This window comes from Balaenoptera ricei, chromosome 3, assembly GCF_028023285.1.
Source record: "Balaenoptera ricei isolate mBalRic1 chromosome 3, mBalRic1.hap2, whole genome shotgun sequence".
Lineage (NCBI taxonomy): Eukaryota > Metazoa > Chordata > Mammalia > Artiodactyla > Balaenopteridae > Balaenoptera > Balaenoptera ricei.
Window position 1 is genome coordinate 95730382 of NC_082641.1, and position 26503 is coordinate 95756884.

The window sequence follows — 26503 nt, forward strand, 5'->3', positions numbered from 1 at the left end:
GTTAGTGTCATCTATAACTGTTTTTGAAAGCATTTGGTTGTATTCCAAATTAACTCTGTGCTGAGAGTAAATATGGAAAGAAATTGCATTCCCATAAAACAATTAGATTCACCCTGTATGTCCTTAATTGAATAGACTATACTATCAACATCAGTCAGTTACCTCTTAATGCAACTAAAATGGCTAAGGTATTACCATAACTGGAAACAGTGACGAAAACATATTACTAATGTTTTTGAAGCTAAGATGGTAAGATTATCCTCTCTTTTACCATTTAGTTATTTCTTTTTATCATTGATTCTTTTTTTGTTTGTTTTATTTATTTTTCTATACAGCACATTCTTATTAGTTATCCATTTTATACATATTGGTGTATGTATGTCGATCCCAAACTCCAAATTCATCACACCACCACCTCTACCCCCTCTGCTTTCCCCCCTGGGTGTCCATACATTTGTTCTCTGCATTTCTGTCTCAGTTTCTGCCCTGCAAACAGGTTCATCTGTACCATTTTTCTAGGTTCCACATATATACGTTAATATATGATATTTGTTTTACTCTTTCTGACTTACTTCACTCTGTATGACAGTCTCTAGATTCATCCACGTCTCTACAAATGACCCAATTTCATTCCTTTTTATGGCTGAGTAATATTCCATTGTATATATGTACCACATATTCTTTATCCATTTGTCTGTCGATAGGCATTTAGGTTGCTTCCATGACCTGGCTATTGCAAATACTGCTGCAATGAACATTGGGGTGCATGTTTCTTTTTGAATTGTGCTCTTCTCTGGGTATATGCCCAGTAGTGGGATTGCTGGGTCATATGGAAATTCTATTTTTAGTTTTTTAAGAAACATCCATACTGTTCTCCATAGTGGCTGTATCAATTTACATTCCCACCAACACTGCAAGAGGGTTCCCTTTTCTCTACACCCTCTCCAGCATTTGTTGTTTGTAGATTTTCTGATGATGCCCATTCTAACTGGTGTGAGGTGATACCTCGTAGTTTTGATTTGCATTTCTCTAATAATTAGTGATGTTGAGCAGCTTTTCATGTGCTTCTTGGCCATCTGTATGTCTTCTTTGGAGAAATGTCTATTTAGGTCTTCTGCCCATTTTTGGATTGGGTTGTTTGTTTTTTTAATATTGAGCTACATGAGCTGTTTATATATTTTAGAAATTAATCCTTTGTCCATTGATTCGTTTGCAAATATTTTCTCCCATTCTGAGGGCTGTCTTTTTGTCTTGTTTGTAGTTTCCTTTGCTGTGCAAAAGCTTTTAAGTTTCATTAGGTCCCATTTGTTTATTTTTGTTTTTATTTCCATTACTCTAGGAGGTCGGTCAAAAAAGATCTTGCTGGGATTTATGTCAAAGAGTGTTCTTCCTATGTTTTCCTCTAGGAGTTTTATAGTGTCCAGTCTTACATTTAAGTCTCTAATCCATTTTGAGTTTATTTTTGTGTATGGTGTTAGGGAGTGTTCTAATTTCATTCTTTTACATGTAGCTGTCCAGTTTTCCCAGCAGCACTTATTGAAGAGACTGTCTTTTCTCCATTGTATATCCTTGCCTCCTTTGTCATAGATTAGTTGACCATAGGTGCGTGGGTTTATCTCTGGGTTTTCTATCTTGTTCCATTGATCTATATCTCTATTTTTGTGCCAGTACCATATTGTCTTGATGACTGTAGCTTTGTAGTGTAGTCTGAAGTCAGGAAGTCTGATTCCTCCAGCTCTGTTTTTTTCCCTCAAGACTGCTTTTGCTATTCGGGGCCTTTTGTGTCTCCGTACAAATTTTAAGACTTTTTGTTCTAGTTCTGTAAAAAATGCCATTGGTAATTTGATAGGGATTGCATTGAATCTGTAGATTGCTTTGGGTAGTATAGTCATTTTCACAATATTGATTCTTCTAATCCAAGAACATGATATATTTCTCCATCTGTTGGTATCATCTTTAATTTCTTTCATCAGTGTCTTATAGTTTTCTGCATACAGGTCTTTTGTCTCCCTAGGTAGGTTTATTCCTAGGTATTTTATTCTTTTTGTTGCAGTGGTAAATGGGAGTGTTTCCTTAATTTCTCTTTCAGATTTTTCATCATTAGTGTATAGGAATGCAAGAGATTTCTGTGCATTAATTTTGTATCCTACAACTTTACCAAATTCATTGATTAGCTCTAGTAATTTTCTGGTGGCATCTTTGGGACTCTCTATGTATAGTATCATGTCATCTCCAAACAGTGACAGTTTTACTTCTTCTTTTCCAATATGGATTCCTTTTATTTCTTTTTTTTTTTTTTTTTTTTTTATCCACCTTCATCTTTATTGAAGTATAATTGCCTTACAATAGTGTGTTAGCTTCTGCTTTATAACAAGGTGAATCAGTTATACATATACAATATGTTCCCATTTCTCTTCCCTCTTGCATCTCCCTCCCTCCCACCCTCCCCATCCCACCCCTCTAGGTGGTCACAAAGCACCGAGCTGATCTCCCTGTGCTATGCGGCTGCTTCCCACTAGCTATCTATTTTACATTTGGTAGTGTATATATGTCCATGACACTCTCTTACCCTGTCACATCTCACCCCACCCCCTCCCCATATCCTCAAGTCCATTCTCTAGTAGGTCTGTGTCTTTATTCCCGTCTTGCCACTAGGTTCTTCATGGCCTTTTTTTTTTTTTTTTTCCTTAGATTCCGTATATATGTGTTAGCATACTGTATTTGTTTTTCTCTTTCTGACTTACTTCACTCTGTATGACAGACTCTAACTCCATCCACCTCATTACAAATACCTCCATTTCATTTCTTTTTATGGCTGAGTAATATTCCATTGTATATATGTGCCACATCTTCTTTATCCATTCGTCTGTCGATGGACATTTAGGTTGCTTCCAGGTCCTGGCTATTGTAAATAGAGCTGCAATGAACATTGTGGTACATGACACTTTTTGACCTATGGTTTTCTCAGGGTATATGCCCAGTAGTGGGATTGCTGGGTCGTATGGTAGTTCTATTTGTAGTTTTTTAAGGAACCTCCATACTGTTCTCCATAGTGGCTGTATCAATTTACATTCCCACCAACAGTGCAAGAGTGTTCCCTTTCCTCCACACCCTCTCCAGCATTTATTGTTTCTAGATTTTTTGATGATGGCCATTCTGACCGGTGTGAGATGATATCTCATTGTAGTTTTGATTTGCATTTCTCTAATGATTAATGATGTTGAGCATTCTTTCATGTGTCTGTAGGCCATCTGTATATCTTCTTTGGAGAAATGTCTATTTAGGTCTTCTGCCCATTTTTGGATTGGGTTGTTCATTTTTTTGTTATTGAGCTGCATGAGCTGCTTGTAAATCTTGGAGATTAATCCTTTGTCAGTTGCTTCATTTGCAAATATTTTCTCCCATTCTAAGGGTTGTCTTTTGGTCTTGTTTATGGTTTCCTTTGCTGTGCAAAAGCTTTTAAGTTTCATTAGGTCCCATTTGTTTATTTGTGTTCTTATTTCCATTTCTCTGGGAGCTGGGTCAAAAAGAATCTTGCTGTGATGTATGTCATAGAGTGTTCTGCCTATGTTTTCCTCTAAGAGTTTGATAGTGTCTGGCCTTACACTTAGGTCTTTAATCCATTTGGAGTTTATTTTTGTGCATGGTGTCAGGGAGTGTTCTAATTTCATACTTTTACATGTACCTGTCCAATTTTCCCAGCACCACTTATTGAAGAGGCTGTCTTTTCTCCACTGTATATGCTTGCCTCCTTTATCAAAGATAAGGTGACCATATGTGTGTGGGTTTATCTCTGGGCTTTCTATCCTGTTCCATTGATCTATATTTCTGTTTTTGTGCCAGTACCAAACTGTCTTGATTACTGAAGCTTTGTAGTATAGTCTGAAGTCAGGGAGCCTGATTCCCCCAGCTCCATTTTTCGTTCTCAAGATTGCTTTGGCTATTCGGGGTCTTTTGTGTTTCCATACAAATTGTGAAATTTTTTGTTCTAGTTCTGTGAAAAATGCCAGTGGTAGTTTGATAGGGATTGCATTGAATCTGTAGATTGCTTTGGGTAGTAGAGTCATTTTCACAATGTTGATTCTTCCAATCCAGGAACATGGTATATCTCTCCATCTATTTGTATCATCTTTAATTTCTTTCATCAGTGTCTTATAATTTTCTGCATACAGGTCTTTTGTCTCCTTAGGTAGGTTTATTCCTAGATATCTTATTCTTTTTGTTGCAATGGTAAACGGGAGTGTTTTCTTAATTTCACTTTCAGATTTTTCGTCATTAGTGTATAGAAATGCAAGCGATTTCTGTGCATTAATTTTGTATCCTGCTACTTTACCAAATTCATTGATTAGCTCTAGGAGTTTTCTGGTAGCCTCTTTAGGATTCTCTATGTATAGTATCATGTCATCTGCAAATAGTGACAGCTTTACTTCTTCTTTTCCGATTTGGATTCCTTTTATTTCTTTGTCTTCTCTGATTGCTGTGGCTAACACTTCCAAAACTATGTTGAATAATAGTGGTGAGAGTGGGCAACCTTGTCTTGTTCCTGATCTTAGTGGAAATGGTTTCAGTTTTTCACCATTGAGGACAATGTTGGCTGTGGGTTTGTCATATATGGCCTTTATTATGTTGAGGAAAGTTCCCTCTATGCCTACTTTCTGCAGGGCTTTTATCATAAATGGGTGTTGAATTTTGTCGAAAGCTTTCTCTGCATCTATTGAGATGATCATATGGTTTTTCTCCTTCAATTTGTTAATATGGTGTATCACATTGATTGATTTGCGTATATTGAAGAATCCTTGCATTCCTGGGATAAACCCCACTTGATCATGGTGTATGATCCTTTTAATGTGCTGTTGGATTCTGTTTGCGAGTATTTTGTTGAGGATTTTTGCATCTATGTTCATCAATGATATTGGCCTGTAGTTTTCTTTCTTTGTGACATCTTTGTCTGGTTTTGGTATCAGGGTGATGGTGGCCTCGTAGAATGAGTTTGGGAGTGTTCCTCCCTCTGCAATATTTTGGAAGAGTTTCAGAAGGATAGGTGTTAGCTCTTCTCTAAATGTTTGATAGAATTCACCTGTGAAGCCATCTGGTCCTGGGCTTTTGTTTGTTGGAAGGTTTTTAATCACAGTTTCAATTTCAGTGCTTGTGATTGGTCTGTTCATATTTTCTATTTCTTCCTGGTTCAGTCTCGGCAGTTTGTGCATTTCTAAGAATCTGTCCATTTCTTCCAGGTTGTCCATTTTATTGGCATAGAGTTGCTTGTAGTAATCTCTCATGATCTTTTGTATTTCTGCAGTGTCAGTGGTTATTTCTCCTTTTTCATTTCTAATTCTATTGATCTGAGTCTTCTCCCTTTTTCTCTTGATGAGTCTGGCTAATGGTTTATCAATTTTGTTTATCTTCTCAAAGAACCAGCTTTTAGTTTCATTGATTTTTGCTATTGTTTCCTTCATTTCTTTTTCATTTATTTCTGACCTGACCTTTATAATTTCTTTCCTTCTGCTAACTTTGGGGTTTTTTTGTTCTTCTTTCTCTAATTGCTTTAGGTGCAAGGTTAGGTTGTTTATTCGAGATGTTTCCTGTTTCTTGAGGTAGGCTTGTATTGCTATAAACTTCCCTCTTAGCACTGCTTTTGCTGCGTCCCATAGGTTTTGGGTCGTCGTATCTCCATTGTCATTTATTTCTAGGTATTTTTTGATTTCCCCTTTGATTTCTTCAGTAATCACTTCATTATTAAGTAATGTATTGTGTAGCCTCCATGTGTTTGTATTTTTTACAGATCTTTTCCTGTAATTGATATCTAGTCTCATAGCGTTGTGGTCGGAAAAGATACTTGATACGATTTCAATTTTCTTAAATTTACCAAGGTTTGATTTGTGACCCAAGATATGATCTATCCTGGAGAATGTTCCATGAGCACTTGAGAAAAATGTGTATTCTGTTGTTTTTGGGTGGAATGTCCTATAAATATCAATTAAGTCCATCTTGTTTAATGTATCATTTAAAGCTTGTGTTTCCTTATTTATTTTCATTTTGGATGATCTGTCCATTGGTGAAAGTGGGGTGTTAAAGTCCCCTACTATGATTGTGTTGCTGTCGATTTCCCCTTTTATGGCTGTTAGTACTTGCCTTATGTATTGAGGTGCTCCTATGTTGGGTGCATAAATATTTACAATTGTTATACCTTCCTCTTGGATCGATCCCTTGATCATTATATAGTGTCCTTCTTTGTCTCTTGTAATAGTCTTTATTTTAAAGTCTATTTTGTCTGATATGAGAATTGCTACTCCAGCTTTCTTTTGATTTCCATTTGCATGGAATATCTTTTTCCATCCCCTCACTTTCAGTCTGTATGTGTCTCTAGGTCTGAAGTGGGTCTCTTGTAGACAGCATATATATGGGTCTTGTTTTTGTATCCATTCAGGCAGCCTGTGTCTTTTGGTGGGAGCATTTAATCCATTTACATTCAAGGTAATTATCGATATGTATGTTCCTATTCCCATTTTCTTAAATGTTTTGGGTTTGTTATTGTAGGTGTTTTCCTTCTCTTGTGTTTCTTGCCTAGAGAAGTTCCTTTAGCATTTGTTGTAAAGCTGGTTTGGTAGTGCTGAACTCTCTCAGCTTTTGCTTGTCTGTAAAGGTTTTAATTTCTCCATCACATTTGAATGAGATCCTTGCTGGGTAGAGTAATCTTGGTTGTAGGTTCTTCTCCTTCATGACTTTAAGTATATCCTGCCACTCCCTTCTGGCTTGCAGAGTTTCTGCTGAAAGATCAGATGTTAACCTTATGGGGATTCCCTTGTGTGTTATTTGTTTTTTTTCCCTTGCTGCCTTTAATATGTTTTCCTTATATTTAATTTTTGACAGTTTGATTAATATGTGTCTTGGCGTGTTTCTCCTTGGGTTTATCCTGTATGGGACTCTCTGTGCTTCCAGGACTTGATTAACCATTTCCTTTCCCATATTAGGGAAGTTTTCAACTATAATCTCTTCAAATATTTTCTCAGTCCCTTTCTTTTTCTCTTCTTCTTCTGGGACCCCTATAATTCGAATGTTGGTGCGTTTAATGCTGTCCCAGAGGTCTCTGAGACTGTCCTCAGTTCTTTTCATTCTTTTTTCTTTATCCTGCTCTGCAGTAGTTATTTCCACCATTTTATCTTCCAGGTCACTTATCCTTTCTTCTGCCTCAGTTATTCTGCTATTGATCCCATCTAGAGTATTTTTAATTTCATTTATTGTGTTTTTCATCATTGCTTGATTCCTCTTTAGTTCTTCTACGTCCTTGTTAAATGCTTCTTGCATTTTGTCTATTCTATTTCCAAGATTTTGGATCATCCTTACTATCATTATTCTGAATTCTTTTTCAGGTAGACTACCTATTTCCTCTTCATTTGTTAAGTCTAGTGTGTTTTGACCCTGCTCCTTCATCTGCTGTGTGTTTTTCTGTCGTCTCATTTTGCTTATCTTACTGTGTTTGGGGTCTCCTTATCACAGGTTGCAGGTTTGTAGTTCCCGTTGTTTTTGGTATCTGTCCCCAGTGGCTAAGGTTGGTTCAGTGGGTTGTGTAGGCTTCCTGGTGGAGGGAACTAGTGCCTGAGCTCTGGTGGATGAGGCTGGATCTTGTCTTTCTGGTGGGCACGTCCACGTCTGGTGGTGTATTTTGGGGTGTCTGTGGCCTTATTATGATTTTAGGCAGCCTCTCTGCTAATGGATGAGGCTGTGTTCCTGTCTTGCTAGTTGTTTGGCATAGGGTGTTCAGCACTGTAGCTTGCTGGTCATTGAGTGATGCTGGGTCTTGATGTTGAGATGGAGATCTCTGAGAGATTTTTGCCGTTTGGTATTACGTGGAGCTGGGAGGTCTCTTGTGGACCAGTGTCCTGAAGTTGGCTCTCCCACCTCCGAGGTACGGCCCTGATGCCTGGCTGAAGCACCAAGAGCCTTTCGTCCACACGGCTCAGAGTAAAAGGGAGAAAAAATAGAAAGAAAGAAAGAAAGAAAGGAAGGAAGGAAGGAAGGAGGAAGGAAGGAAGGAAGGAAGGAAGGAAAGAAAGAAAGAAAGAAAGGAAAGAAAGGAAGAAGCTATAATATAGTGAAGTAAAATAAAGCTATTGTAAAGCAAAGCTATACAGACAAAATCTCCCCCAGAAGCATATACATATACACTCACAAAAAAAAAAGGAAAAGGGGAAAAATTAATATATCCTGCTCCCAAAGTCCACCTCCTGAATTTGGGATGATTCGTTGTCTATTCAGGTATTCAACAGATGCAGGCACATCAAGTTGTTTGTGGAGTTTTAATCCGCTTCTTCTGAGGCTGCTGGGACAGATTTCCCCTCCTCTTCTCTGTTCGCACAGCTCCTGGGGATCAGCTTTGGATTTGGACCCGCCTCTGCGTGTAGGTCGCCTGAGGGCGTCTGTTCCCCGCCCAGACAGGACGGGGTTAAAGGAGCAGCTGCTTCGGGGACTCTGGCTCACCCAGGCCACGGGGAGGGAGGGGTACGGAGGAGGCGGGGCGAGCCTGCGGCATCAGAGGCCGGCGTGACGTTGCAGCAGCCTGAGGCGCGCAGTGCGTTCTCCCGGGGGATGTTGTCCCTGGATCACGGGACCCTGGCAGTGGCGGGCTGCACGGGCTCCCGGGAGGGGCGGTGTGGAGAGTGACCTGTGCTCGCACACAGGCTTCTTGGAGGCGGCAGCAGCAGCCCCAGCGTCTCACGCCCGTCTCTGGGGTCCGCGCTGATAGCCGCGGCTCGCGCCAGTCTCTGGAGTTCGTTTAGGCGGCGCTCTGAATCCCCTCTCCTTGCGCGCCGCGAAACAAAGAGGCAAGAAAAAGTCTCTTGCCTCTTCGGCAGCTGCAGACTTTTTCCCGGTCTCCCTCCCAGCCAGCTGTGGTGCGCTAACCCCTTCAGGTTGTGTTCACGCCGCCAACCCCAGTCCTCTCCCTGCGATCCGACCGAAGCCCGAGCCTCCGCTCCCAGCCCCGCCCGCCCCGGCGGCGGAGCAGACAAGCCTCTCGGGCTGGTGAGTGCTGGTCGGCGCCGAGCCTCTGTGCGGGAGTCTCTCCGTTTTTCCCTCTGCGCCCCTGTTGCTATGGGATCCGCGCTGTTAGCTGCGGCTCGCGCCCGTCTCTGAAGTTTGTTTAGGCGGCGCTCTGAATCCCCTCTCCTCGCGCACCAGGAAACAGGGAAGAAAAAGTCTCTTGCCTCTTCGGCAGCTGCAGACTTTTTCCCGGACTCCCTCCCGGCTAGCTGTGGTGCACTAACCCCTTCAGGCTGTGTTCACGCCGCCAACCCCAGTCCTCTCCCTGCGACCGAAGCCCGAGCCTCAGCTCCCAGCCCCGCCCGCCCCGGCGGCTGAGCAGACAAGCCTCTCGGGCTGGTGAGTGCTGGTCAGCGCCGAGCCTCCGTGTGGGAAGTGCGGGAATCTCTCCGCTTTGCCCTCCGCACCTCTGTGGCTGCGCTCTCCTCCGTGGCTCCGAAGCTTCCCCCCTCTGCCACCCGCAGTCTCTGCCCGAGAAGGGGCTCCTAGTGCGTGGAAATCTTTCCTCCTTCACAGCTCCCTCCCACTGGTGCAGGTGCCGTCCCTATTCTTTTGTCTCTGTTATTTCCTTTTTCTTTTGCCCTACCCAAGTACGGGGGGAGTTTCTTGCCTTTTGGGAGGTCTGACGTTTTCTGCCAGCGTTCAGTGGGTGTTCTATAGGAGCAGTTCCACGTGTAGATGTATTTCTACTGTATCTGTGGGAAGGAAGGTGATCTCCGCGTCTCACTCTTCCGCCATCTTCTCTCCTCTGTCTCCCTTTTATTTCTTTTTCTTCTCTGATTTCCATGGCTAGGACTTCCAAAACTATGTTGAATAACAGTGGTGAGAGTGGACATCCTTGTCTTTTTCCTGATCTTAGAGGAAATGGTTTCAGTTTTTCACCACTGAGAGTGATGTTTGCTATGGGTTTGTTGTATATGGCCTTTATTATGTTGAGGTAGGTTCCCTCCATGCCCACTTTCTGGAGAGTTTTTACCATAAATGGGTGTTGAATTTTGTCAAAAGCTTTTTCTGCATCTATTGAGATGATCATATGGTTTTTATTCTTCAGTTTGTTAATATGGTGTAACACATTGATTGATGTGCATATATTGAAGAATCCTTGCATCCCTAAGATAAATCCCACTTGATCATTTTGTATGATCCTTTTAATGTGCTTTTGGATTCTGTTTGCTAGTATTTTTTTGAGGATTTTTTCATCTATGTTCATCAGTGATAGTGGTCTGTAATTTTCTTTTTTTGTAGTATCTTTGTCTGGTTTTGGTATCAGGGTGATGGTGGCCTCATAGAATGAGTTTGGGAGTGTTCCTTCCTCTGCAATTTCTTGGAAGAGTTTGAGAAGGATGGGTGTTAGCTCTTCTCTAAATGTTTGATAGAATTCACCTGTGAAGCCATCTGGTCCTGGACTTTTGTTTGTTGGAAGATTTTTAATCACAGTTTCAATTTCATTACTTGTGATTGGTCTGTTCATATTTTCTATTTCTTCCTGGTTCAGTCTTGGAAGGTTATACCTTTCTAAGAATTTGTCCATTTCTTCCAGGTTGTCCATTTTATTGGCATAGAGTTGCTTGTAGTAGTCTCTTTTGGTGCTTTGTATTTCTGCAGTGTCTGTTGTAACTTCTCCTTTTTCATTTCTAATTTATTGATTTGAGTCCTCTCCCCCTTTTTCTTGATGAGTCTGGCTATGGCTTATCAATTTTGTTTATCTTCTCAAAGAACCAGCTTTTTAATTTTATTGATCTTTGCTCTTGTTTTCTTTATTTTTATTTCATTTATTTCTGCTCTGATCTTTATGATTTCTTTCCTTCTACTAACTTTGGGTTTTGTTTCTTCATCTTTCTCTAGTTCCTTTTAGGTGTAAGGTTAGATTGTTTATTTGAGATTTTTCTTGTTTCTTGAAGTAGGCTTGTATTGCTATATACTTCCCTCTTAGAACGGCTTTTGCTGCATCCCATAGGTTTTGGATTGTCGTGTTTTCATTGTCATTTGTCTCTAGGTATTTTTTGATTTCCTCTTTGATTTCTTCAGTGATATCTTGGTTACTTAGTAACGTATTGTTTAGCTTCCATGTGTTTGTGTTATTTACGTTTTTTTCCCTGTAATTGATTTCTAATCTCATAGCGTTGTGGTCTGAAAAGATGCTTGATATGTTTTCAATTTTCTTATATTTACTGAGGCTTGATTTGTGACCCAAGATGTGAGGTATCCTGGAGAATGTTCCATGCACACTTGAGAATAAAGTGTAATCTGCTGTTTTTGGATGGAATGTTCTATAAATATCAATTAAATCTATCTGGTCTATTGTGTCATATAATGCTTGTGTTTCCTTAGTAATTTTCATTTTGGATGATCTGTCCATTGGTGTAAGTGAGGTGTTAAAGTCCCCCCACTATTATTGTGTTACTGTCGATTTCCTCTTTTATAGATGTTATCAGTTGCCTTATGTATTAAGGTGCTCCTATGTTGGGAGCCTATATATTTATAATTGTTACATCTTCTTCTTGGATTGATCCCTTCATCATTGCGTAGTGTCCTTCCTTATCTCTTGTAACATTCTTTATTTTAAAGTTTATTTTATCTGATATGAATATTGCTACTCCAGCTTTCGTTTCATTTCCATTTGCATGGCATATCTTTTTCCATCCCCTCACTTTCAGTCTGTATGTGTCCCTAGGTCTGAAGTGGGTCTCTGTAGACAGCATACATATGGGTCTTGTTTTTGTATCCATTCAGCGAGCCTGTGTATTTTGGTTGGAGCATTTAATCCATTCACGTTTAAGGTAATTATTGATATGTATGTTCCTATTACCATTTTCTTAATTGTTTTGGGTTTGTTTTTCTAGGTCCTTTACTTCTCTTGTGTTTCCCACTTAGAGAAATTCCTTTAGCATTTGTTGTACAGCTGCTTTGGTGGTGCTTAATTCTCTTAGTTTTTGCTTGCCTGTAAAACTTTTGATTTCTCCATCGAATCTGAATAAGATCCTTGCCGGGTAGAGTAATCTTGGTTGTAGGTTCTTCCCTTTCATCACTTTAAATGTGTCATGCCACTCCCTTCTGGCTTGTAGAGTTTTTGCTGAGAAATCAGCTGTTAACCTTATGGGAGTTCCCTTGTATGTTATTTGTCGTTTTTCCCTTGCTGCTTTCAATAGTTTTTCTTTGTCTTTAGTTTTTGCCAGTTTGATTACTTTGTGTCTCGGTGTGTTTCTCCTTGGGTTTATCCTGTATGGGACTCTGTGCATTTCCTGGACTTGGGTGGCTATTTCCTTTCCCATGTCAGGGAAGTTTTCGACTATAATCTCTTCAAATATTTTCTCGGGTCCTCTCTCTCTCTCTTCTCCTTCTGGGACCCCTATAATGTGAATGTTGTTTAATGTTGTCCCAGAGGTCTCTTAGGCTGTCTTCATTTCTTTTCATTCTTTTTTCTTTATTCTGTTCCACAGCAGTGAATTCCACCATTCTGTCTTCCAGGTCACTTATCCATTCTTCTGCCTCAGTTTTTCTGCTATTGATTCCTTCTAGTGTATTTTTCATTTCAGTTATTGTATTGTTCATCTCTGTTTGTTTGTTCTTTAATTCTTCTAGGTCTTCGTTAAACATTTCTTGCATCTTCTCGATCCTTGCCTCCATTCTTTTTCCAAGGTCCTGGATCATCTTCACTCTCATTATTCTGAATTCTTTTTCAGGAAGTTTGCCTATCTCCACTTCATTTAGTTGTTTTTCTGGGGTTTTATCTTGTTCCTTCATCTGGTACATAGCTCTCTGCCTTTTCATCTTGTCCATCTTTCTGTGAATGTGGTTTTCGTTCCACAGGCTGCAGGATTGTAGTTATTCTTACTTCTCCTCTCTGCCCTCTGGTGGATGAGGCTATCTACGAGGCTTGAGCAAGTTTCCTGATGGGAGGGACTGGTGGTGGGTAGAGCTGGCTGTTGCTCTGGTGAGCAGAGCTCAGTAAAACTTTAATCTGCTTGTCTGCTGATGGGTCAGGCTGGGTTCTCTCCCTGTTGGTTATTTGGCCTGAGGCAACCCAATACTGGAGCCTACCCGGCTCTTTGGTGGGGCTGATGGTGGACTCTGGGAAGGCTCACACCAAGCAGTACTTCCCAGAATCTCTGTCACCAGTGTCCTTGTCCTCTCAGTGAGACACAGCCACCCCCTGCCTCTGCAGGAGACCCTCCAACACTAGCAGGTAGGTCTGGTCCAGTCTCCTATGGGGTCATGGCTCCTTCCCCTGGGTCCCGGTGTGCACACTACTTTGTGTGTGCCTTCCAAGAGTGGAGTCTCTGTTTCCCCCAGTCCTGTTGAAGTCCTGCAATCAAATTCTGCTAGCCTTCAAAGTCTGATTCTCTAAGAATTCCTCCTCCCGTTGCCGGACCCCCAGGTTGGGAAGCCTGACATGGGGCTCAGAACCTTCACTCCAGTGGGTGGACTTCTGTGGTATAAGTGTTCGCCAGTTTGTGAGTCACCCACCTAGCAGTTATGGGATTTGATTTTATTGTGATTGTGCCCCTCTTACCGTCTCATTGTGGCTTCTCCTTTGTCTTTGGATGTGGGGTATCTTTTTTGGTGAGTTCCAATGTCTTCCTGTCGATGATTGTTCAGCAGTTAATTGTGATTCTGGTGCTCTTGCAAGAGGGAGTGAGAGCACGTCCTTCTACTCTGCCATCTTGAACCAATGTCCCCTTATCATTGATTCTTAATCACTCTTTTCTGAGTGTACATTTCTCAATCCCATGTAGAGCTGAGTGAAATATAACCCTTGCCAGAAGAGTATCAGATCCTGGAGCTTGAGAATATTGCCATGAGCTTTGTTTTTTAAAAGCTTAAGGCCCTGTTTCAATGATCTTTGAGAGATCAAATCTTTGGCTTCCTTTTAATCTAGTCATTGGATTGAAATTGAGTAAAGAGCATCACAGAACCATATGCAGAAACAGATTTCCATTTTTTCTAACTGGTCTAATTTCAACTGAAAATTATTAAAGTAAGAGATGAATGGGTCATGGTCAAGGATCCAGAACATTTCAATTGGTTTCTTGATCTCTGAAGCTCCAGCTCTGACATTGCTACTCACTGACGTTTTTCCGCCCCTCTTCTGCCTGGTCCAAGGAAGCAGCAGTCTCAGTGGAGGGAAAGGGCACATAAGGGCCTTGCAGCCTGTCAGATCTCGCTATGTTTTTATGATCACTGTAAGCTGAGGCAAGTAGCTGAACATTTCTGAGTTTTCGTTCCTCATTTGTAAAATAAGTTTTATACAGTCATTCAATAGATTATTGAGTATCTAACAGGCACTGTTGTGACAGCCACCATTTTACTAAGCACTCATTATGTGCTTATAGAGTACTGCGCAAGTACATTATCTGACTCAAGCCTCCAAACAACTCTGAAGAAATAATAATAATAATATAATTACAGTAGTGGTTAACCCTTACTGAGCGTGCTCTATTTGCCAGTCACAGTGCTAAAAATTTTATGTAAATTAATTTAGACCTGATAATAATCCAGTGAGGACAGTGTTGCTTCCTGCATTTTCAGAGGTGAAACTGAGTTTCAGAGTGATGAAATTGGTTGCCTTTTATGAGTCATACAACTCCTAAGAGGCTGCAGTAGGATTCAAACCCAGGCAGCTCAACTCCAAAGCCTGTGCTTTTAACCACAATGATATTCCATACAAATTTATTATCATAAATACTGTTATATTTCTTAGGATAATAGTAGATTTAATAGAAACAGGTTTTATTCTCTGGGATCTCACACCTTGCAGGAAGAAAGTAATGGTGAGTGTCTAGACTCGCTTTATCCAATCACTGTATGCAGTAGCTAGATAATGTTTCTTAAAAAGCTGGTATCACTTTTTACGTAGAGTTTCCCTCCAGGAGTGGAACAGGCTGGGATGAGCATCACCTTATGGGAGGCCCAGAGTAGAAAACCTGAGGGATGTTGAGGAAGAGGTGTTCGTCTCATTAGTCACAGTTACCTTGTGTGATTCTGATGAAACCAAGAAGATTATGTAAAACCTTATACCAGGCAAGCAGAAGAGAGACAGGCAATCCATTCTGAGAGAGAAAACCCCCACAAAATATGGAAAACGCTATATGTACAAAAGTGTTCATTAATATATTTTTTATAACTGTAAAACAAAACTGGAAGCAACTTAAATGCCTAACTAATAGGGAAATGATTGTCAACTATGGTCCATTGACATTATGGGGTATTTTGCAGCTGTGTATTTATTTATTTTAATGTTTTGCTTTTGCAAAAGTTATATCTGCAGTACTTTGAAAAGAAGAAAATCATCTGTGATTTGACCACCCTGTGATAACCATGATTAAGGTTTGGTTTATTTCTTTCCAAGTTACGTTTATTTCACTTACAATGCAGTGGCCATTATTAGGAATAGTTACAAAGATAAGACAGCAAAATTTCTAAATGAATACTATAATAAGTAAATTAAAAAGGTTGTTTTTACAAATATGAGAATAAATAAATAGATAGGAAAAAAGATTGGAAAGAGCTGGACTAAACATTCTAATGGGAGTTATTGTAGGGTGTGGGCTTATGGGTGTTTTTTATTTTTGCTATTTTCTTCATTGTGTTATGGGTCAACAGTGCACACTCTCAAGAGCTCTTGGGTGTTAAATTAGTAAAATCTATACTTAATGAATAAGGTCAGACTTAGGCAGATGTCTCCTCTAAATCCTTGCTTCTCAAAGTGTGATTCTCTAGCAACATCAGCATCACCTGGTATTTTATTAGAAATACAGTCCCCAGCCCAGACCAACTGTTAGAATATGAGTTTGACAAAATCCCCAGGGGATCCTTGTTGACATTAAAGTTTGACAGGCATTGCTCTAAATGACAGGCTTTCTCATTTGGGGAAGAGCAGAGTTTGATGATAGCTTAACCAAAGTATTAATAAATCTAAACATAATGTGCTAATAGGAGAGGGTTGATTGGAACATTGGCAAATGGAAGTGGGGCAGAGTTTGAAAATTTATTTGACACTGTTGAGGGGTGAGAGAGTCAACTTGGGGACCCCGGCAAGAGTCACTAGGGAGCTGAGACTTCATGTAGATTACCAAGTGCTTGCCCGGCTCTCCAGGGTATGAGTAAGCTGTCCCTGTAGCTTCTCCACTGCCCTTTCTTTGGCTCTGTCTTCCCAGATACCTCTTGACTATTCTTTGGTTTTCCTTCTAGCTTTCCTTCAGAAAGAAATGGCCCTTGTCATGTGTCTAAGAGAGATCTAGTCTTTTGGGTAGTTCTGTACTTATTAAAATATAAATAATTGCCATCTCTTCATGCATGAGTATCCAGTCTGTGGATTTATTTCTAACAACTAATATTACATCAGCATCATTGTGAATTTGTAAATCTGGCATGCTTTTGGTTTATAAATGTCCATGTAACAGAGACTGATAAATTTTAAGGGATTGCTAATAAAATTACCAATAAAATTCTAGAGGGTTAAAACCACCTAGAGATGCTGTTCCCTGGAGGACCTGTCTGGGTGGCCAGGAACCTCCTTAGGGGAATGTAGATGTCTCTCTTGGCAACCACATTAACTTTTGTAATTGATTTTTTTTTAATTGAAATAAAAAAGGATACTAAATGGGAAGGAAAGTATCCTAGAGTTTTGTTATTCAAGGAATCCTAACTTATTTGGCCCATTGTAGCCCAAAGAGTACTTCTCAATTATTGATTTTTCCTTTCTTCAGTGTTAGTTTTTGAAAGTATTTTAGGAACATTGAACTTGGTGTTTCTGTGACACCTCAGAAGTTAACGTGGCTCAATGTTTTCCTTTTAGAATGAGATCTTTTTTTCTAACATTTTACATGGTGTCCTCAGAGAAGATCATGCCCTGGTATCTAGAGCCGTCTCCATGAAGGTGGAAAATTTCACAGAAACCAATGAAATAAACGAGCTCTTTGACCTATTTACTTACAACAAGGTAAAATCAGTTACACATTTACATTTGTTATGCACTCTTGCAGAAAGCTACATAAAATGGATTCTAAGGGTCCTAGACTAATGTACTACTACACAACTTTGGTACAAAAACCTTAATATTATTCAGTAGATGGATTTCAGAAAACGTGGTTAGATCAGCTCTTATCTAGTAAATATTAATCAACTACGATAGGTGCTCAGTATCATCTACCTTTATTAATATAGACTTAGCTTGCTACTTTTAAGGTGAACCCTTCTGCTTGGTGGAAATTTGTTCTTGTATCGACTGAAAGAAGAACACACAACATAAAAGTTGTGAGTTAAGTTTTATTCAGGAATCTTACTGAGGACTATAGCCCAGGAGACAGCCTCCCAGAGTGCTCTGAGAAACTACTCCAAAGAGGTAAGGGAGGGGCCAGGATATATCTGAACTTTTTTGCTGGGAAAAACATGCAGTCAAGCATAAAAAGATTACTGCTAGTCACAAGGAACAGACATCTCAAGTTAATAATTTTAGTGCTTTTCTGTACATGGAAAAATGTAAGAATCTGGGGTCATTGAAATTTTTCCTTACATATGCATCTTAACTATCTAGGGGCCAGTATATTCAAAGCACAGAATGCTTCCTGTTTTTCTCCATCCTGAATTCCCCCCAGGGTGCCCTCTCAGTGGGCATCTGCAGTGGCTAATGGCTGATCCTTGTAGAACTGGAATGGCAGGCAACATTTTTTTCTTTACACTTGCCGTATGAGTATCTCAGTTTAAAAACTATTCTGCACCCTGAACTCTTTATATGTAGGACATTTTCTCATCTTTTACCTATTAATTAGTGACAATCTCCTATTTTATTAGCACATTTGGGGATAACCCAGACATTCAACTAAAGTGCGCAATGCAAAAAGGAGCACAGCCCAGAATCTTGCTTATCAGAATGGAATGCGTCAATATTTAGATACCGAATTTTGTTTAAATAATGGACAGCTTTTTATGTCTTAGGGAGCGTCTCTGGCCCGGATGCTTTCTAGTTTCTTGAATGAGAAAATATTTATCAGCGCACTTAAGGTGAGTTTACAAAATTGTTTTTACCTGGAAAATAGTAAATATAAATTGCTTTGGCATGTTATTTATCTTAACCTTAACTTTTCTATTTTAACAGTCATATTTGGAGACATTTTCTTACTCAAATGCTGAGCAAGATGATCTATGGAGGCACTTTCAAATGGTAATTCTCTCATTTCCTGCCATGTTTTTGCTGAGTTGTTTTGTAAGATCGGGAGGCCATGTGTGTATGGTGATGCCACAGGAAAACCATCTTTCCTTGTTTGTGACACTCCTTTAAGTCAGGGGTTGCTTCTTTAGTCTTTACCACTATATTCCCAATGCCCAGAAGAGAGCCTGCATATGTTAGATCCATAAAAAATGTGTTCAGTGAATGAATGAATGAGTGAATGAATGAACTAAGGAAGGAACCATTCATATATAGAGAGTTGAACAGAATTAAATTTGGTCCAGAATATCACCCACTGGAATTATTGTACTATATAAATGAGGAAGAGAGTAGCTATGTAGTTTCTTTTAGGAGATTGCTACCTCAAAAGATTTTGATGATAAATATCTGCTTTTGTGATGATTTTTTTTAAAACAGGCCATAGATGACCAGAGTAAAATTCTTTTGCCAGCAACAGTAAAAAGCATCATGGACAGTTGGACACACCAGAGTGGTTTTCCAGTTATCACCTTAAATGTATCTACTGGCGTCATGAAACAGGAGCCATTTTATCTTGGAAAGGTTAAAAATCAGACCCTTCTAACCCACAGGTAGGTAGATTTGCTCCTCTATCTTCACCTTCCCTGGGATTGAGCTCTGATCAAATGGAAACCAGCCTGTGGGTGAGGAAGCATAACCCCTACTGGATACACACCCTTCCATGAGGTGATTCTGGGATGGTGACTGAGTGCTCCATGCAGGATGTCGCTGGCGTGCTAGGATGGGGCAGAGCCCCTCATGTGCTGAGCAAGGCCAGAGACCTTCATTTAGGGATTCAAGCAGTGCCCCTCCCCTGGGATATAGGGCCACACCCATGACCAAAGCTTTGGGTGTTATGCATTCTCTTCTGTCCTTTAGACAGAAGTCATGAATTAGTCGGAATTCTGTGTGAAAGGCAATAAAATAGAGCCTGAAAAGCCTCCTGTTAGTTAAGAAGAAAGGGGATCCTGTTGCAATGTTGTCTTCCCTTCCCTAGAAACGGAACTGAATGGTGACTGTATCCTTGAGGAATAATTCTGTGCATGTCTGCCCATGCACTTATCTGTGCTTCTGTAGCCATACCTAAAATGTTAGAATTATAGATCCCAAATTCAAACCTTAGGTAAGTCTTATTCAAAATCTCTGAGTTTCAGTTGCCTTATCTATAAAGTAAATGTAATAACATATATCCCAGGGGATTGTTGTAGAAGTGAAATGGAATAATAAATATAAAGTGGCTTAACATTCATCACTTTCTCCTTCCCTTTCCTCCTCTTTCTTGTTAGATAATTTTCAACTTTAAAAAAAAAATACATTTATTTATTTATTTTTGGCTGTGTTGTGTCTTTGTTGCTGCACGTGGGCTTTCTCTAGTTTTGGTGAGAGGGGGCTACTCTTTGTTGCATTTTGCGGGCTTCTCATTGATGTGGCTTCTCGTTGCAGAGCACAGGCTCTAGGCTCGTGGGCTTCAGTAGTTGTGGCATGTGGGCTCCGTAGCTGTGGCTCGCAGGCTCTAGAGCGCAGGCTGAGTAGTTGTGGCGCATGGCTTAGTTGTTCCACGGCATGGGGGATCTTCCTGGACCAGGGCTCAAACCCGTGTCCCCTGCATTGGCAGGTGGATTCTTAACCACTACGCCACCAGGGAAGCCCTTCCAACTGTTTTTGATAAAAGTTTTGATCCTCAGATCTCATTATATTAAGTATCAGCACAAATAAGTAATTAATTTTCATATATCACCACCAAAATTTTCAAGTTGTCCTACTCTTTCTTTAAAACCCCAGGGGAGGGAACAGGAGACATGCAATTCCCTTCTCCCTGTGATACTTCATGACTTGTGAGAAGAGGTGGCCTTAGCTATCACATAAGCAGAGACCCTCAGTTCAAAGTCTGAGAAACCAGACTTGTGAGCGTTTGAGCAAGATTGGAAATATTGCCCAAATTCCAAGTAGTGTGTCTCTTCAGATGACTAATGTCCTCCCTGTGGTCAGCGACTTCAACAATGTCATGTCCACCAATGTGGGAAGAATGCCAGCATTCAGTTAATATGAGTAATCTGGCTTATTTTTGTTGAACACTTTTCAGACAAGGAGAAAGCTTGAGGTGGAGAAGCATTTTGAAATGTTTGTCAAGCATTTTCTTCTTAACTGATTATTCAACTCTCTTGGCACAGATAGCTTTGGGTCTGTCTGTAGCATTTGAATGACCCCTGAGTAAGGCCAGGTGGCTGTAATTTAATATAAACAGGCCTTGAAAGTTTCAAATACAGGAGAGTCTTAGTAGCTACCTTAAGTTATAAAAAGAAGCAAATCTATAAGACATAACAAGAGAGTAAACAAATAGCCAAAGCAAAACTGACTTGTGAAACAACAGTGAATAATTCTAAGAGCAAAGTCCTGCATATCCACAGGGAATGACCAAAGAATTTGAGTTCTGTTATTTTATCATCTTATTTAATATTGGCTCAGAGCTGATATTCTTACGTGTGAACATTAACTGAATTTTTAATTTTTTTCCAAAAAGTGACACGTGGATTGTACCTATTCTTTGGATAAAAAATGGAACTACACAGTCTTTAGTCTGGCTAGATAAAAGCAGCAGTAAGTAACAAATTTTTAAAAATATCTTCACATATATATGCAAATATATATACGTGTATGTATATATATGTGTGTGTAAACATATATATATATAAAGGCAGAGACTAAAATGTTGAAATGTCTATCTTTTGAAAAGCTATCTTGTTTAAAACTAAAATATTGTATCATTCTTGTTGAACATAGAGCTTTAAAGAAAAGTTTCTAATCAAAAGCCATTATATGTGAAAAAATATAATTATGTGGTAAGATCAATACATATTTTACAATATCTTTACTTTTTGTTTTATTGGACTTAGTGTTTAGAATTAAGAGGGTGTAGTACAGACATGTAGTAAAATATTTTTAAAATGTACCATTTCAAACTTTTCACCTGTTTCTTTGTAGAAGTATTCCCTGAAATGCAGGTTTCAGATTCTGATCATGACTGGGTGATTTTAAATTTGAATATGACTGGATATTATAGAGTTAACTATGATAAATTTGGTTGGAAGAAATTAAATCAACAGCTTGAAAAAGATCCTAAGGTAAGGTTATTTTTTTTACACCTTTTATTAAATATCATTAATATTGCACTCTCTAGCCTTTAGAGGTTGAGCTTTCATTAACCTGTCTGGTGGGAACCTGACCCCCTGTTGCCAACCCTCACCCCAAGGCATACTGGATTTTTTTTTCTTATTCTTAGAAGGGAGAGGTTTTGGTTGAATGCATCGTGTTTTTGAACATTAATCTCACTTTTCCACAATAATTTTACCTTTCTAGGTAAAAAAATCAGAAGAATTTCCTATTAACCATTAACTTTGTGATCTTAGGCAAGTTAAATGTTCTGCTTCAATTTCTTCACTTTAAAATGGGAATAATATCATATCTTTCTTATTCCTTACGAGGATTAGAGATGATGTAAGTAAACATATACTTAAAATTTCAAAGCCCATAATAGGTGCCAGTACGTATATGCTGGAAAATGTTAATTTTCTAAAAACTGTATTTTCACCCTCCCTCAAAGGAGAGAATTTAATTCACAAGCTATCAGTAATAATCCAATATTGCTTTAAGTTGTAAAACAACTGTAAATTATTATGCAATATAGAAATATTAAAACATTGGCTAGCTCTTATCAGTCAGATTTTAATTGGTTGAATTAAACCAAATCTCCATTGGTGGAGATGGATGCTGGCTTAGAGGTCTATAGAGTTGGCTCTGCTGTGAAATCTTGGGCTGTTCATTTAGTCTCTATTCATAAAACTAGAGAGTTGAACTAAAAGATATCTTAGGTGTCTCTCTCTTCGAAAGTTCTGTGAGTCACACAGCAGCCTCTCTGGCAGGAGAGGCAGTGCACAGTATACTGGTCCAGAGCTCGGGTTCTGGGTCAGGTAGACTTGTGTTCTTATTTTTGTTCATCATGTACCAGATGTGTGACCTTGGGCCTCTTGTTTGCCCAGTGATGCCTTGGGTTCCTTATCAGTATAATAATGGGTGTAATAGACCTTAAAAGGTTGTTGTGAAGATTAAATAAGGTGATGTGTGTATTATGTTTAACAGAGGCCTGACACAGTTCGGGCATTCAGAACATGATCAGTAATTTTAAAAAATTATCATTGGTCTTTTGAATAAAGGTACAAAAAACAGTTATAATAATACTTTATTAAAAAATCTTTTTCAGAGTAGCTAAATTCTTTTTAATTTCTAAGGGCAGTCTTAGCCATGGAAGCACTAGGTCATGCCATTATAGCTATGATTTCTTGAAACCCGTGTAGATTTACTTATTGAAAAACCGGGGTCAATTATTCCTACAACATAATTGCTGAGCAAATAAAACATTTCTATTATTAATATTAATCTAGAAAATGTAAGTGTTATTATTACTGCCAGAAAAGATATGCGACTACAACAAAGGAGAGAATTAAGCTTGGCTTGTTCAGATGCTTAAAGGGATGTTGTGAAGATATATTTTCTGGGACCACACATATGAACATACTGGGGGGGTATTGAAGGACTGCTGTAGGAAACTTTGGGCACCCTTAGGACACAAGCTGAGACAGAGACCTGTGGCCTAACAACGCCAGGGAGCTCAAACCGAAGCCTGAGGAGTTAGGTTGGCAGTTGACTCCTGCCTTTTCATGATTCAAAGGGCTCTGTTGGTGGTATTGTCAAATTAGTAAACTCTTGAGAAGAGAGATACCATTGAAAAAGAGTACCTCACTATTGCCAAAATAGTGCTAAGTAATATTCTTTAAGGCTTCCTATGCCAAAAAGTCCCCTGACAACAATTTGGACATTGTGATACAATTTAATGTATACTTTCTGTTTTGGAGAGGCCCTTTAAACTTGGCTTCCTGTTTTATTTTTTAACATGCTGTTTTTCACAGAGTATTTTGGCAAAACTCTCAGCCATATTTAAGCCTTATGATTGATGTCCAGAGGGATCACTTATCAAAAGCAGATGTATAATGAATAAATTTTGGGGACTATCCTTAGAAATGATCATTTCTCTGTACATAATTCACATGAAAGTGCTTTGTAAGCAGCAGTGATCTTTAAATGTTGTTATTATTTTGAAAATGATTTTTTCACTAACAATGTTCTCATCTTTTCCTGAACATTTTTGGATCTCATTTGCAGGCTATTCCTGTTATTCACAGACTTCAGTTGGTTGATGATGCCTTTTCCTTGTCTAAGTGAGTATATTTTCTTCTTTCATCATTTTAGCGTGTACCTTGAGAAATTTATAAAAATAATAACCTCATCACTATGAACTTGGTTCTTTAGTATACACAGGCCCTAACTTATTAAGATTAGGATCAAATTCTGTGGTTATTGTGGAATTTATGATATAAAAGTTGCTAGAATATGCAACAACATGGATGAACATTGAGGACATTAAGCTACGTGAAATAAGCCAGGCACAGAAAGACAAATACTGTATGTTTCCATTTACATGAGGTACTTAAAATCAGAGAGACAGAAAGACTGGTGGTTGCCAAGGGCTGGTGCAGGAGGGTGGGAGGGGGGAATGGGGAGATATTGTTTAATGGGTATAGAGTTTCAGTTTCACAAGATGAAAAGAATTATGGAGATGGATAGTGATGATGGTTGCACAACATTATGAATGTATTTTTAAAAAATTTTTATTGGCGTACAGTTGATTTACAAGGTTGTGTTAGTTTCTGCTGTACAGCAAAGTGCATCAGTTATACATATGAATGTATTTAATACTAGCGAACCATACACTTTAAAACGGTTAAGAAGACAAATGTTATGTGTATTTTGCAACAATAAAAAAAATTAGAAAAAAAGGCAATTCAGAAAAGTCATTATCAGGATAAGAGCAATAACATCCACTACTATTAGAAATGAAAGCCACAGAAAACAATGTTTTTTACAACAATTTGACAAGAAGGAATATGTTCTTTCTCAAGTCAAAACTTGGTAGTTAATTATATGAAAATCGTATATTTTCAATCAAATTAGCTTTGGTATAATAAGGTTTAAACTGATTATGGAGAAACTTTGAAAGACTCTTAAAGGAGCAGCAAAGAAAATTCAGTGTTTTAAAAGGAAGCCCTGAGGGGAAGAGGATGGGGGGATAGATTGGGAGTTTGGGATTGACATGTACACACTGCTGTATTTAAAATAAAACGCCTGGGACTTCCCTGGTGACGCAGTGGTTAAGAATCCGCCTGCCCATGCAGGGGACACGGCTTCGATCCTGGTCCAGGAAGATCCCACATGCCGCGGAGCAACTAAGCCCGTGCGCCACAGCTGCTGAGCCTGCGCTCTAGAGCCCTTGAGCCACAACTACTGAGCCCGTGTGCCACAATTACGGATCCTGCACACCTAGAGCCTGTGCTCCGCAACAAGAGAAGCCACCGCAATGAGAAGCCCGCACAACACAAGGAAGAGTAGCCCCTGCTCGCCACAACTAGAGAAAGCCTGCGTGCAGCAATGAAGACCCAACACAGCCAAAAATAAAATAAATAAATTTGTAAAAATAAATAAATAAAATAAAATGCCTTTCCATGAGAAAAAAAAAAAAGGAAGCCCTTGAAGGAAAACCTTTAGAAGAATGCAGTAGAGATGATGTAAATAGAAAAAAGTAATAGTGTTTAAATATTTATAGGATTACTGCAAAATGTATAAGAATCATTATTTTTAAAATCTCGATCAAGAGTAAAAGCTTAGGTAAAATACAAGCGATTCAGACTTGCATTTGTAAAGACTGTTAAATGTTAAAATGGATAAATTTAGGAAGATTGTAGAAGATGTGATCATATTTTTCTAAGATACTGGAAGTTAAGGAAATAAAGTAATTGATGTATCCAAAAAAAAAAAAAAAAAAGTTTCTGGAAATAAATAGACTATCAATTAAGATTTTGAAGTGATTTTTGTTACCTAAAAATGATGACTGTAGGTATAATTTTAATGAGACTGAATTTTAGTGTAATACAGAATTATTGATTTCATTTATATTGGATTTACTCAATATAAGATCTGCTGATAAGTTTCTAACCAGGAAAATGAATGTATGTTCAGAACTTAAATTCCAGACAGTAAAATTAAGGAGTACACATAATAAATGATGCAGTGTGTTCTCTCTTTCTTTGGCCTGTTGTATTTCTTGAATGAAGGTCTGCATGTTTTATCCCTCGTTTTTTTACTACTTTTCCCCATGTGATGTACAGCACATTTCCCCGCCCACTACTTTGCTGAAACATTTCTCTAAGATTATCATGACTTTATACTGTTAACCACATCCTCCTGCAAACTTCTCTTTTGACTTCCTGGGGCTCCAATATGCAAACCTAGCTTTCCTCCAGGATCTGACTTCTCTTTTTCCTGCTGCCGTGAGCATCCTTAAGACCAATCATGATTATGTTACTTTCTTCTATCTTTCCTCTGGATAATTCATGCCTTCTGATGGTTTCAGTGATCATTTTATTATGTACATGTACAGTGCCTAGCAGATATAAGGTACGCAATAAATGTTTATGAAAGGATATGTTGATGACTTCTAAATCTAGATGTCTATTTGTCTCCTCCTGTCTTCTGTTTATCCTGTGGTCATTTAAATTCAGTACCTTAAACATTGAACTTTATTTCTGTCTCTAAATTGCTCCTGCTATCAATTTCTCTCTGTCTGTCGAAGCTACTACTACTTTTCCCATCCCCACACTTGAAACATCAGAGATATCGTTGACTGCTCTCTCTCTCTCTCCATCTCCCATCAAGTCATCATGTCTTATCTATTCATTCTGGGGTTCTGGGGAATGTCTTTTGGATTCTCACCTCACTTACCACCTTCACTGCTTCCATGCTAAGCCAAGCTTTCATCACCCTTTGCCTAGCCTATTGCATTAGCTTCCAGCCTTTAGTCCTTTAGAATTCTATTTATATTAGAATTCCATTCTGTTTTCTGTAGCACAGTTGCAACAAAATTTTAAGGCATTGATTTCATGATGTTACCCCGGTTGTTTAAACACCTTCCCACCACATGTAAACTCTTCATCCTGATACTCAAGGCTCTCCACACTTTTGATTCACCTTACCTATTAACCCCCATCTCTCACTACACATAAAAGAAATTCCCTGCCTCGGTTAACTTGGTCTGCCCATCACACTAATTCCCACTTTATCTTCTTGCCCATCACACTAATTCCCACTTTAAACTGCCTTCCTCTATCT

At 39.0% G+C, this 26503-nt stretch overlaps 1 protein-coding gene across 1 annotated transcript in view; it reads left to right on the plus strand.

The window, feature by feature from the left end:
* The window catches only part of LVRN (laeverin), an 87683-nt gene that overhangs the window by 44176 nt on the left and 17004 nt on the right, over positions 1 to 26503 (plus strand). The window contains exons 7-13 of the mRNA XM_059919419.1: positions 16838 to 16981; positions 17977 to 18042; positions 18137 to 18202; positions 18626 to 18798; positions 20748 to 20824; positions 21209 to 21348; positions 23444 to 23499. Of these exons, the coding sequence (XP_059775402.1) occupies positions 16838 to 16981; positions 17977 to 18042; positions 18137 to 18202; positions 18626 to 18798; positions 20748 to 20824; positions 21209 to 21348; positions 23444 to 23499 (722 nt within the window). The remainder of the gene's footprint in view (positions 1 to 16837; positions 16982 to 17976; positions 18043 to 18136; positions 18203 to 18625; positions 18799 to 20747; positions 20825 to 21208; positions 21349 to 23443; positions 23500 to 26503) is intronic.